The sequence below is a fragment of the Hippocampus bargibanti genome, linkage group LG12, assembly GCF_051943395.1.
Source record: "Hippocampus bargibanti isolate YZ-2025 linkage group LG12, ASM5194339v1, whole genome shotgun sequence".
Lineage (NCBI taxonomy): Eukaryota > Metazoa > Chordata > Actinopteri > Syngnathiformes > Syngnathidae > Hippocampus > Hippocampus bargibanti.
The window spans coordinates 960,239-973,628 of record NC_142745.1 but is presented as its reverse complement, the minus strand read 5'-3'; the positions used below and the strand labels follow the sequence as shown (position 1 = coordinate 973,628).

Genomic DNA, 13,390 nt, shown 5'->3' with positions numbered 1-13,390 from the left:
ACGTTTCGCTTCTTATCTTCGTCAGCAAACTAAAATCTAGACTTTAGTTTGCTGACGAAGTTTCTTGGATAAGAAGCCTAACATCCGACATCTTCTAAGAAGTACAGATGACGGACGGCTGAAGAAACCTTTTCATCGATGGACCACCCCTGTACGACTGAGAGCTTATACAGACGTATCACTGAGCGACACAGAATCTCAATACAAGGTCAGCCCCTGACTTTCGAGGTGAAGTCACCGTCACAACCAATCTGAATAAATTGTTTGATTTATTTATCGTCGCTTGTTTTTGATGCGGACGTTGGCAGTCTGTAGCGGGAAAAAAATGTGCTTTATTACAATTTCATATTTGATGGCGAGTCATCAAATTTTGCCAACAGGCTCCGCCCATAAGGCCAATAGAAAATTTTTAATTCTTGTTCAAATGTTCTTAAAAATTTGTACGAATCAACTTAATCAGGAGACCAAAATTTGTCGATGAAAATATCCTCAATATTTTCCGAAAATGGGAAGAACCAAAAAGTCCGGATCCTTGCCATTCCAATGCATCCTAAACAGCCCATAAAATGGCAGCTTCAAACCAAAAATGACTCACTTTCTGTGTTGTTATTTTTCAGGCATGATTTCTTCACATTTTGCTGCTAAAAGTAGAGTAAACACATATACCAAATTCCATATTACTTTGTCAAACTGAATTCAGAGAATGAATGTAATGAAAAAAAATAGCCAATTAGCCAAACTGAGTTTAAAATGGCTGCTTTAAATTCAAAATGGCTGATTTTAAGAGCCTTATCAAATATGGCTTCTTGGAACTTTGTTGTGCGTCTAGTCTTCACCGACACGTCTATGAAGATTTCAAGTGACTTTGTCAAACTGACTTTGGAGACCAAATTTAAAGAACAACAAAATAACGAGCCAACTAGCCAAAGTGAATTTTAAATGGCTGCTTTAAATTCAAAATGGCTGATTTTCAGAGCTTTATCAAACATGGCTTCTTGGAACCTTTTTGTGCGTCTACTTTTCATGGACACGTCGATGATGATTTCAAGTTTCTGAGTGAAAGCTGACAACGCAATGCCTGGAAATGCATTTTGATTGGCCGATAAAATGGTGGCTTCAAAACAAAATGGCTGACATCCCCAAAATAATACACAATGATTCCAAGATGGCCCCCGATGTTTACCTGCTATCTTGGTGGTAATGTGGGTGTTGACGGGTGGGCCGGCCCCTTTGCTGGTGGAGGCTTTGAGGGTGAAGAAATAGGTGGTGCCCGGGTGGAGGGCAACAAAGAGGTGATGAGTCTCATTGGTGGGCTTGGTCACCTTCCCCCACTGGGTGGTCAGGTCAGCACTGGGGTCCAGAGAGCTCAGACCTTTATATGCAATCTGGAGGTAGACAAGAACCAAATCTGACGTCAAACATTCTTGAAAGTTGAAACTTTTTGTACTCGTCAAAGCTGAATTAGCATGCTAACTTTCCAGAGCATTTGTTTAAGCCGATCGATGTCTCAAAGTATTTCTCAGCCACAACATAAATGAATACATCTTGAAAAGAACTGGCCGAGCTCAGCCGCCTCTTCCAACGTGTATGTGGAGTCCGGTTTATAAGCGAACGCGGGGGCAAGGTGGGAACAAGAAGCACAAAAAACAAAAACCAAAGACAGACCAGTGACTCATCCGAAACATTTTAGTGCACTAGCACACACCACCTACATGGCAGGCTGTACTCACATAAATCGTGTCCTGCTGAAGTAGCAAGTGGCACAATTCAACATTCATTTCCACGTGGCACAAAATGTATCAAAGAAAAGTTGATCATGCCTTCTCTCATTGACCAGTGAACACTCGCATGGCCAACAACAAGGCACTCTAACGCAGCCATAACATTACAAAGCCCGTAGCCCGAGAGGTGGAGAGAGAGAGACTGGTAGAGAGAGACAGAGAGGTGCATCTGGACTCTGTTGCAGCTAACGTTTTAGCGGCAGTGGCGACATCCCCCCAGTTGCCGTCGCTCATTTGAGTGTAAAACAGTCTCAGTCAGGATGACATTTTCAAAAGTCAAGTCTTGGCGGAGGTCATCCTCGCTCTGAACGGATGCGCAATGAACAATATTCTAGATTTGTGTGTGTATGTGTGTGTGTGTGTGTGTGTGTTTTATAAAAACAATCCCCTTTCACCTTCTTGTCTTGGCATTTAACTCCGCCGCCGCTAAACGAGGCGTTCAACGCCTCTCGAGACAAAACCTTTCGCTGATAACATTCCAGCAACGTGAAGAAAGGCGCACTCGAAATGCTTAGCGAGCGAGCGAGCGCTCACTAAGCATTTTGGCCGCCATGAAACATCATCTGCTGGGTCCGTTCCTACTTTGGATTGCTTCTTCTTTGGCTTTTCACTTGACGACGGCGGCAAAAAGACACCGGCACCAAACTGCGTGCAACCACAAAAAGAGCGAAAGAGCCTGTTTTCTTTGGCGTTCAAATAAATATGAAGGACGTTTAAATGAATTTAAAATGAGTTTTATCATGAATTTCAATCCAAATGTGAAGTCTTAACTCTTTCCTCCCTAGCAGGCATTTTGCATTTCTGCCTGCAGCCTAGCTTTGTAGTGTGCTCCCTGGGAGGTTTCAGCAGGAAATTCAGAACTAGCTAACTGTTATAACTTATTTATTTGTTGTTCAAACGTTATGAAACCTTCAGTACACTTTCATAACAACATAACAAGTTTTACAAAATTATTGCAACGTTAATGAAGATTTTTTTTTCTCCAAAACCTGCAAATTACAACAAAATGCATTCACAACAAGTCACATATGCATGAAATGAACCTAGAATGCATTGACAATAATTCAGGATGTTTTTATTTGTGGTATGGTTTCAACCATGGAATGCATAGGTACACCTTGCATTGCTCACAGCAACAGACAGAATTTTCTTCTTTGCACACTCATTACATGTTCTCTTTTTATCCAATTGTACTGGCCAATGAAGGAGGGCAACAGTGTCATTCTCCTTCATGCATTCTCTTTTTCTTTTCCTTCTGTAATTGCTAAACAACTGATGAGCGAAGTTTGTCCTGAATTCTAACCGAGTCCTTTTTCGGAGGCGACCTGTTCTGGTTTTCACTTGATGCTTTGGAGAGAGTTTCATCAGTATAAATCCTTTGCAAATACAAATATCCACTAGAAACAAGAACAACGGGAGACGTGGGTTGTCCTTTAAAGGACAACCGACACCTCCGGACAAGTTGCGTCCATAATTTGTCAAATGACTTGAAATGACTTCTACTGCGCGCATTTTACAAAGATTCCAGCGCATATAGCGCATATTTGACCTTTTAAGACTCGCACTGAATATTCATGAAATCTTGTTTTCGAGTTGATGACAATGCCTGACGTTGACATAAATTCCGAGCGGACAAATCAGCCCATTTTCAACAGAGCTTGTGCGCCATCTTGTGCATTTTCTGGGCGCTACATTGGAGTCCAAACGCCTCGAAATGGACAATACTGGATGTATTGTATTGTATTTTGTACAGGCGCCTCCATTTCAAGCTCAGATAACTCCAGACTAATATAACTTAGGAACTAACTCTTTTTGTCTGGTGAAAGAAGTGCAAAACCCTTGGCATTGGAATGGCTCCGTTTTTTTTTGCACATTGTCTGGCAGTGAATGAAGTCATTGAAAAGACATGCTTGTTTTGTTTTTTGTTTTTTTGAATGTTTCAATTATTGTCAGACACACACACACACACAAATGTGTTAACACACGCCTTTTGCCCTGACGTTTAAATAAACATGACGAAGGAAGCAACGTGTTTGTTTTTTTTTACAATGCGAGTCGCGCAGCGGTCACCAGCTCAACCTTTCCCCGCGAGAAGTTCTCTCCGACCCCTGGAGAGTTCATCAAGAGGAAATAATGAAGTATTGACATTTATTAAAACACGCTAGATGCCTTTTTTTAATAAGATGTCAAAGGCGGCGTTGTTTCCGATGATCTACTGTCCGTCATTATTGAGCCTAATGACGACAAAGGCGTGTGTGGACTGTGCGTGGACCCCTGCACATAGAAGAAGCTATTGCTCACTTTGCCTTGTGTGCCAATGCGTACGTTTGTGTGTGTGTGTGTGTTTCTCCGTGTAATAAACAATGTTTACGAGGCTGTGCCGTGGGATGTGTATATACAACAGCAGCGGCAGAAGCAGCAGCAGCCTTATTTCACTTGACTTTTTTTCATTTTCCATCTTTTATGATTGCTCGTGTTTGTTTTTATTGTGAAAAAAACACCAGCTCACACCTTGTGATTTAAGCTGCCTCCTGTTTACTTGAATGTAATTGATGGTTTTTTAAACCTGTGTATGCTTACAAAAAAAAAGAAAAACAACAGTTTTTAACACACACACACACACACACACACACACACACACACACACACACACACACACACACACATACATATATATATATATATATATAAAAACTGTTGTTTTTCTTTTACAACCGTTGTATACAACCGAAATATATATATATATATATATATATATATATATATATATATATATATATATATATATATATATATATATATATATATATAAATAATCCTCGTCTCACCCCCCCATCGGTGATGTTTGTCCCCCATTTTAGCTCGGGTCCTCTACCAGAGACTAGGAAAGCTTGAGTGTTCTGCGCAGTATCAGATGCGCATATAAAACATGCCAAAAAGCATACACAAATTGAAAATACGTAAAAAAAAACCCACTTTTTTTTAAATTGGTATATTTTGTTTTAAGGGAACAACAAAAGAATGAGGTTAAATTAATGTTGAATTTGGGCTGAATTATTTCCGGGATCAGGCTTTCACAGACTTGCGCTGAAAGTGAGCAGCCAGACGTCAGCAGCTATTATGTTGTGCCCAAAAAAAAGTGGAAGGAATAAAATAAAAAACAAAAAAAGACCTTGTTAGCAAATTAAAGGCATGCAGCCGAGCTGGCAGGAAGGAAGCCTCGGTGGGCTCGCTGGGCAGCGTCCCTCAGGCTTTGACGCCCACGCTTTGCAGCTAAATTGGTGGTGAAACACCTCTTCGGTCCTGCAGTTGTGAAACACCACGTGAAAGAAAAATAACTACAAGAACCTAACAGTTTGTTTACACACCTCACGCCACAAAAAAAAAACAACTCAAACGCTACCAAACCAGACACATGAGATTTTGTGCTCACACACTGTACTACCTGCACTAGCCTTAAAGGACAACCGACACCACTTTTTTGTTTCCTCGCTGACATCAGAAAAACGTTTTATAGCATCTAAAATACCCAAAACACGCAGGATGATATTTTTAGTCAAATGCAAAACACCAATAAAAATAACTTAAATTTGAACTTCAATTTGAACCCGGAAGTGGCCATTTTCAGAAGGCCCCGCCCCCTTGTTCATGGTGTCACGCCAAGACGTCTTGCCTTGCTTGAGAATCAAAACAATGGCTTCAGATTGGGACAAGATGCTTTCTTGTTACTCATCCAGTTATGAATATGATTCAAATCGTTCTGAAGAGGAAAGCATAAATGTTTGCAATCGATTCAAGAAGTCATTCCATGTCCTTTTGAGGCACCTGGAGAGAAATGTAGCAGCAACAAGATGGCGACAAAGCTCCGTGGAAATGGGCTGATTTTTCTCCTTGGAATTTTTGTCAGCGAATATCAAATAGTTGTTTGGTGTAACACACAACAATTCACCATCACGTTATTTATGTGTTTTCCTTCTAATTTAGCCATCAACACAAAGTTTTCAGACCAAACAAAGTTTTCGCAAAATGCATTGAGGTGATGAAAGGACTGCTACAGTGTGTCCTTCCGTGACGTGACGTCAGGACTCGTCACCAAGTCAAAAACAACACTTCCGGAATATTCAGTGCGAGTCTTAAAAGGTAAAATATCGCTATATGCGGTGGAATCTTTGTAAAATGCGCTCAGTAGAGGTCATTGGAAGCCATTTTACAAATTATGGACACAACTTGTCGGGAGGCGTCGGTTGTCCTTTCATGCTAATTAAAAAAATAATAATACAAAAGCATAACCATGCTATCATGAACTTGCCGTGTATATATCTGTCATGTTATTCGACACACACCCAAGCTATTGCACCCCCAACTCATAGAACGTAATCTGAAGTAGAAACAGTTGCTGTGGCTTCGTTAAGTCCACACGAGAGAGCGACGCAAAGACAACAAGTGGCGGAGCAACGCTCAACAAACGCCAGCAGCAGCTGCGATGCTAATCTCTCGGCGACAGCTGCCTCAATCGTTTCATCCGACGCTCGGATCAGCAAAGGAGTCCTGCCAGCCTTTCTGGGAAACTTGATCACAGTTCAATTTATTGTTTTTTTTGGGCAACAGAAAGGAACGGAATTGGCTAGCTAGCAAGAGCCTAGCTAGCAAGAGCTTAGTTAGCAAGAGCCCTCGTGATGTTTGTTCCACTAACGAACTGCCATCAAATGACTCATCACAATGACTCCAATGCTAAACCGGCACACCATTTGCCCTTTTGTCCCAATGCGCGACGGCCACATGGCCGACGTGCATCTGATGAGCTATCGACATTTGTCCGATGTTTGACCAACGCGTCACTGACATTTGTATGACTGCCATTTACCTGAACCTCAACTGTCGCTTAAAGGACAACCGACACCATTTTTTTCTTTCCTAACTGACATCAGAAAACCGTTTTATAGCATCTAAAATAGCCAAAACACACAGGCTGATATTTTTAGTCAAATGCAAAACACCAATAAAATTTACTGAAAGTGTCCCAAAATTGCCACAAATGAGCTCGAAACTGGGGAGATTCAGAAAATGCCGCACCCTTGTTCCTGACGTCACTAAAGGATACTCCTTCACACACTGCCTTGCTCCAGAATCAAAACAATGGCTTCAGAGAGTTCAGATTTGGAGAAGATGCGCTCTTGTTACTCACCCAGTTATGAATATGATTCAAAAAGTTCTGAAGAGGAAAGCATAAATGTTTGCAATCGATTAAAGAAGTCCTTCCGTATCAATTGGAGCCGTCTGGACTCCAATGTAGCGCCCAGAAAATGCTCAAGGTGGCGCACAAGCTCTGTTGGAAATGGGCTGATTTGTCCGTTGGGAATTTGTGTCAACTTACACCTTCTTTATGCGCGTTATCGCAATTGGCTGCGACACACAACGTTTCATCATCACGTTATTTATGTAGTTTTCTTTCTAATTTTGCAATCAACAAGGTGTTTTTAGACAGAAAAAGTACCCAAAATGCATTGTGTGTCGGTCAGGGGCGTCCCCTCCGTGACGTCACGTCAGGCATCGTCATCAACTGGAAAACAAGACTACCTGAATATTCAGCGCCAGTCTTAAAAGATAAAATCTCGCTCTATGCGGTGGAATCTTTGTCAAATGCGCTCATTTGAAGTGATTTTACAAATGATGGACACAACTTGTCCGGAGGTGTCGCTTGTCCTTTAACTGCCACTTATCTGACGTTGAACTGACGCACACATAGCATGCAACAGCCATTTAGCTAGCTGAAGCTATTTCTCCGCCTTTGTCTTTGTGGTGTGTGATTGGCTAGGAGGATTTAGGCTCATCTGGGGCGGGCGGCCCAGTTGTCGTGCTTGTGACGAATGAGCGCATGGTGGATAATTGCGTATGGCAAAATGGAGATGGATGTATTCACACGGCACCGGCGCTCCCTTAATGGTACTTAGAGAGCAGACGCCTCGGCCTCGTTCACGCTTACACGCACTTTCTCTCTCTCTCTCTCTCTCGCCCACGCCGGTGTGAAAGACTTCATCGGGGCCATAAAAGTGTCTTGCTCAAGGACACTTGGACCCGGTCTCTAAGGGACTGCAAGGTATCAGAGGGCCATTGAAGATCCCCCCTTCAAGCGTGTTCATGAAGCGCTCCAGTGCACATTGCTCTTCTGTCACAGCCCACTCAAGCGCAATACGCATTTTTTCCTTCTTTTCTTTTACTGGACCGTTACATTTACATGCTAAAGAACATGGTCGCTAACTTTTGTTAGCCTGTTGAAATGAGTGCAGGAGTCAAATTAGACCCTGATGCTGCTGGAAACTTTTCATTTGGCAGAGCAAACTGCTACGATCAAATTTCAAAGAGGCGTGCGCTACGATGCATGGAAGATCGGCCATTTTGTTTTGAAAGCACACATTTTAAGTTAAAAATGTTGCCCATGAACCCCGTTTTTTTTACACCCACAAAATAAATAAATGCATCCATCCATACATACATACATACATACATACATCCACCCACCACACACACACACACACACACACACACACACACACACACACACACACACACACACACACACACACACACACACACATACATATGCAAATAAATAGATAGATACACACATAAACTAACAAATGAGTACATAAATAAATAAGGAAACGAAAAATTATATATAGGTAGGTAGGTAGGTGGGTGGGTGCTTGGGTGAGTTTGGTGGGTGTTTAGGTGGATGATTTGGGTGTGGGGTGGATGGGTTTGGTAGGTAAGTAGGTAGGTTGGTAAGTAGGTAGGTAGATACCATATTTATTCAAGTATAACGCGCACACGTATATAACGCGCACCCGTAATTTTCAATTAAAAATCCGTATAAAATGTTGTTTCACTTTGTCTCGGCTCAGACCAAACATTGTAAGTGACAACACATGCGTCCATGATAAAAATCATTTATTGACAATGTGAACTTCTTCACTTTCTTCGGGTAACAGTATATCAATTAAAATATGAGGAACACTGAATGAAAACTTTGGATATTGGTAATTGTGCAAAACAGCAATGCTTAACTCACGTTTCAGTGTGGGCGAGGCGAGGAAAGGAAATGAAGCGTAGCTAAAGAAATGCTAATCAACAGTCAAAAAGAACGGAATACACGTGATCCGGGTCTTTCCGAGAATCCAAACTGAATAGGCATGGAAATGCTGCCCCCTCCTGGAAGGGATAAAGCATTAAATATAGATGATAATTTTTTTCCCAGGCCTCGTTTATAACGCGCACCCAAACTGAGTTATTTATGGCAGGAAATTTTGCGCGTTATACTCGAAACATACGGTAGATAGGTAGGTTGTTTGGGTTTGGGGGTTGGATGGATGGATGGATAGATGGATAGATAAACAAAGAAGCAGCTTTGGGAGCGGTGTCTGGTGGAATTTGGGGGGGCACTGTGGATGAAACAGGACATTTGGTGGCGTTGTTTGATCATGAGTAGACTGACAAAAATTCTCAGTCAACCATGCACAAAACAAAGCATGAAGTTGTCCATTTTGCTTCAAAATGTCCAAAATGGGGTGATTCTGCTCTTTTTAGATGTTTGACCAAACACCATGCGTGCAACAATCGTGGCGTTCTGAGATTCATCGGCGCCCCCTACGGCCAGGAAGGTTAAAAAAGCAATCAGGATGCTCCAGAAGCTGGACTGCAGAACTTAATGCCTGGCTACAGACCACGGTCATTTTTGTTCCTCTTGCTGCCGCTTTGCCACGCTAAGATCTGCAACAGTGCAGAAACTCGAAGCCTTTTACCCGCACGGGATGTTCCGCAGGGAACGTAGCCGAGACAGCTCGGCTTCTGCGACCAACATATGAGACGGGCGCGGGTGGCGGCGCCGCAAAGGGTCGACACAGGGGTAAGCGATACCGCTGCCGTCGCCCCTGTAGGCTAAAAGAGGCTGCAGGACCGACTAAATGGGGTCATCGGCTCAAGGACTTGAAAGCCTGACGAAATCGACTCGTGTCGCTGACGACGGAACAATATGAGCTGGACGAAAAGGAAGAAGCCTTTTCTTTTCTATCGCGCCGCTGACAACAAAAAAAAGGAAGGAAATCGGCTGGACTTTAGTCACTTCATTTAATAATAATAATAATAATAATAATAATACGTTTTAAGACTCACACTGAATATTCTGGAAGTCTTGTTTTTGAGTAGGTGACGAGTCCGTACGTGACGTCACTGAAGGAACGCCCCTGACCAAAAGAAAGACACATTGTAGCAGTTCTTCCATCACGTCAATGCATTTTCCTGTACTTGTTTGGTCTGAAAACTTCGTGTTGCACCAAAAAGAGGCAGAAGAGGGTGACAAAGCTCAGTGTCAGGAATTATTATTATAATCTCAATCTCGTTGTCAATAATAACTCACATATTTTCCAATGTACGTGTTTTTTCAGCATAGAGTCACGTGAAATTTCTTGCATCCTTTTCACCGTTCTTTCGACGGGCAATCAATGGATCGAAATGTTATTAATGTTTTTTTTTTTCATTCGGTCATGTTTTGAATCATTGGTGAATTGATTGTTTGTAATTAACATAGCGTTAGTATTAAAAAACAACAACAATCGTATGGCAAATGGCTACGTTGAATTGATGTGCCATTTCTGTTTAATTGGTGTTTGGATTCAACGAAGGCTTTGTTCATTTTACACGGAGCGTAATTGCTATTAATCAATTAGCTTAGCTGGAAAAACGCAACAGCTGAAAAATTCAGCTCATTTACTTTTCTGGCAATTGTTTTATTCATTCAATTTTACAGGGTGAGACTGCAAAATAGATAACTGACAAAATAAATAAGTACATAAATACAGTAAATAATGCTGCCTGTATAGTTGACTATATTCGTGCGGTCAAAGGTCAACACTTAAAAAGTGGATTTCCAAAATTTTATTTGAGCAATTGTGCAAGACGCAAAAAGAAAAACACTTTGTTTTGTTGTTTTGGACGCGGAAAGAAGAAAAGAAAGTAACTTGACTGTTGTAATAAACGAGTGATGCTCGAGAGCGGGTTTTTAGTTTAGCGCCGCAGCCACTGCACTAAATGCGGCGTTGCCCGTATGCATTGTTGTGATTGATTAAAGTCCCGCCTGAGTTGCGAGTTATTCCTACTAAGTTGGTGTTGGATGAAGAAGCGAGCGCGCAACCCTTTCATCGGCCAAGAAGTGAAAGCGGAGACTTTTGAAGCGCAAAGACATGAAAGTCAAATTACTCCGCCTCACCTGCACAAACGACGCTTCATTGGACATACGCGTGCGTGTGCGTACTTGTTCCTACATTGCGGATAACGCCAATTGACATTCGGGCTTTTGCTCCCAACTGAATAAATGCAAGCATTGCATTTATAACAACATTATAATAACATTTTTTTTTCTTTTAAATCCTCGTCTCACCCCTCATGGGTGCTGTCTGTCCCCCCATTTTAGCTCGGTTCCTCTAGTTTTTAGGCTCCTCAAGTTTCTCATGTTCCTTCTTTGTTATTATTATGTTATTATACAACATTATAATAAAAATTTATATATATATATATATATATATATTTGTCTTTTTTTTTTTACAACAAACAGCAAGAAGGGCCATTCAACCTTAATTCACTGTGGTGAAAAGCGTCTGGAATTTGTTGCGCATTGTTCTCTTGCCGCTGTTCACGTTCAACTCCTTTTTTAGTGAATAGCCATTGATCGTTGGATAGCCTTCCTTGTGCTGAAAGTGACATTTCGCCAGCTGCCAATTAGAGGCTCTCACATTATTCGCTTCCTCTTTGTCGCTGATTTTCATTGACGTTTGCCGTCGATGCATGTTGCGACTCGCTGCGACTCACAGCAGGGGCCCCGCGGTCTCCTCCCCCCCCCCCGGGGAGGGAGGGATGTCCACAACAAATCAACAGCACAAAGAGTAAATCGATGCGGGATGTTTGACATCGGCAAAAGTGAAGCCACCAGACTTTTGTTACAACTTGCGGGTGGGCCGACACAGTCTCACCATTGGCTGTTTTTTTTGTAGTTGGTCATGGCAAAATATGACATTTTGTTTTTAAATGAGCGAATCACTTCTTTTGTTTGTTGAAATGGTAAAACGGCAAACCTTGGATGAAAAGGTTTCTTCAGCCGTCATCTGTACTTCTTTGAAAGTGTCGGACGTTTCGCTCCTCATCCGAAAAGCTTTGTCAGCAAACTAAAATTGTGTTGTAAAACAACCAAACCCTTCACCAAATCACCATGGTGGTTTAAGGTTTCATTTGGATCGCGCTTACAACAGACTTCTTAGATCGTTACCACATAGGCTTAGTCATGCTGATGAGGTGAATGCCAGGGCGAATGGGGCAATCAGACCCTATCATAGACAATAATCAGACAGGACAAAAGAGGTCATCAGATTAGCTTCAGCAAGTCGTCCACTTCGCCAACCTTAGAGCAGGGACCTATCAAAGCCGAGGTCTGGCTCCGCCTCCTATGTCCATTAGGGATCTATCTATCTATCTATCTATCTATCTATCTATTTATCCATCTATCTGCCTGTATATATATATATATATATATATATATATATATATATATATATATATATATATATATATATATATATATATAGGGCTAGAGCTACCAGCTACCTGAAGTCTGTTGTAAGCACGATCCAAATTAAACCTTAAACCACCATCGTGATTTATTGAAGGGTTTTGTTGTTTTACAACACAAGTTTAGTTCGTTGACGAAGCTTTTCGTATGAAGAACGAGCGAAACATCCGACACCTTGAAAGAAGTACAGATGACGGCTGAAGAAAACCTTTTCATCGATGGACCATTCCTGTAGGACTGAGAGCTCCCACAAAACAGGAAAGTGTTCCATAGCCCTCGCGCTTCGAAGCCCTTTTTGTGCACACAATTTTGGACACAAATGGTGAAAATGATGTCAATGGCAGAGCTCACAACGATTTCTTTGCAAAGGCACAATTCAAGCCTCCCACAGCTTTTTTTTCACGGGCAAAACAACCTTATGGAGAAAAAAAAATGCAACTTTTGTTCAACATGGAAGTTTTTTGTTGACAAAAGTGTCATTTTTGCAGTGTACAACACAACGTGAGGGTCTCTAGTACGGTGTTTGTCCGTTTGTCCTTGAAACTCTCATCTTGGTTCTGTCTTTCTCGCTTTTTGCTATCGTCTCTGTTCTTTTTCATGTGGCGCTCGCTCCCTCGTTCGCTTTTATCCCATAATTAGCCATAATGATCTCCAGACGGCTTCGCATCCAGGTAGATTTCCTGGCTTCTGCTTCTTGTCATGCAGGCAGCCTTCCGGGCTCATCACCGTCCTCCTTTCGAGCTCAATTGGAGCCTTTTGTGAGCAAATATGGCCTTTTGATGTTGGCATGACCACTGGTATCAATTTTCTGGGGCTTTGAGGGAGCGCTTTGCGGTGTCCCGTTGTTGCGATGAAATAAAACTTTTAGGGGTCAATTTATCATTTTTGCAGATTGCATTGAAACGAGAAGGCAGACATTTTTTTTTTGCACACCAATTTTTTTTTACTTTTACTTTATCTCTTCATCTATTAATCTCATCGCTCATTCACTGCC

The 13,390-nt window shown here is 41.8% G+C and overlaps 1 protein-coding gene across 8 annotated transcripts in view; it reads right to left on the bottom strand.

Annotated features, from left to right (window-relative positions):
* The window catches only part of ptprt (protein tyrosine phosphatase receptor type T), a 127,394-nt gene that overhangs the window by 62,643 nt on the left and 51,361 nt on the right, over positions 1-13,390 (bottom strand). For all 8 annotated transcript variants that reach the window (XM_089009492.1, XM_089009484.1, XM_089009487.1 and 5 more), the window contains one exon: positions 1,184-1,385. In XM_089009492.1, coding sequence (XP_088865618.1) covers positions 1,184-1,385 — 202 coding nt within the window. The remainder of the gene's footprint in view (positions 1-1,183; positions 1,386-13,390) is intronic.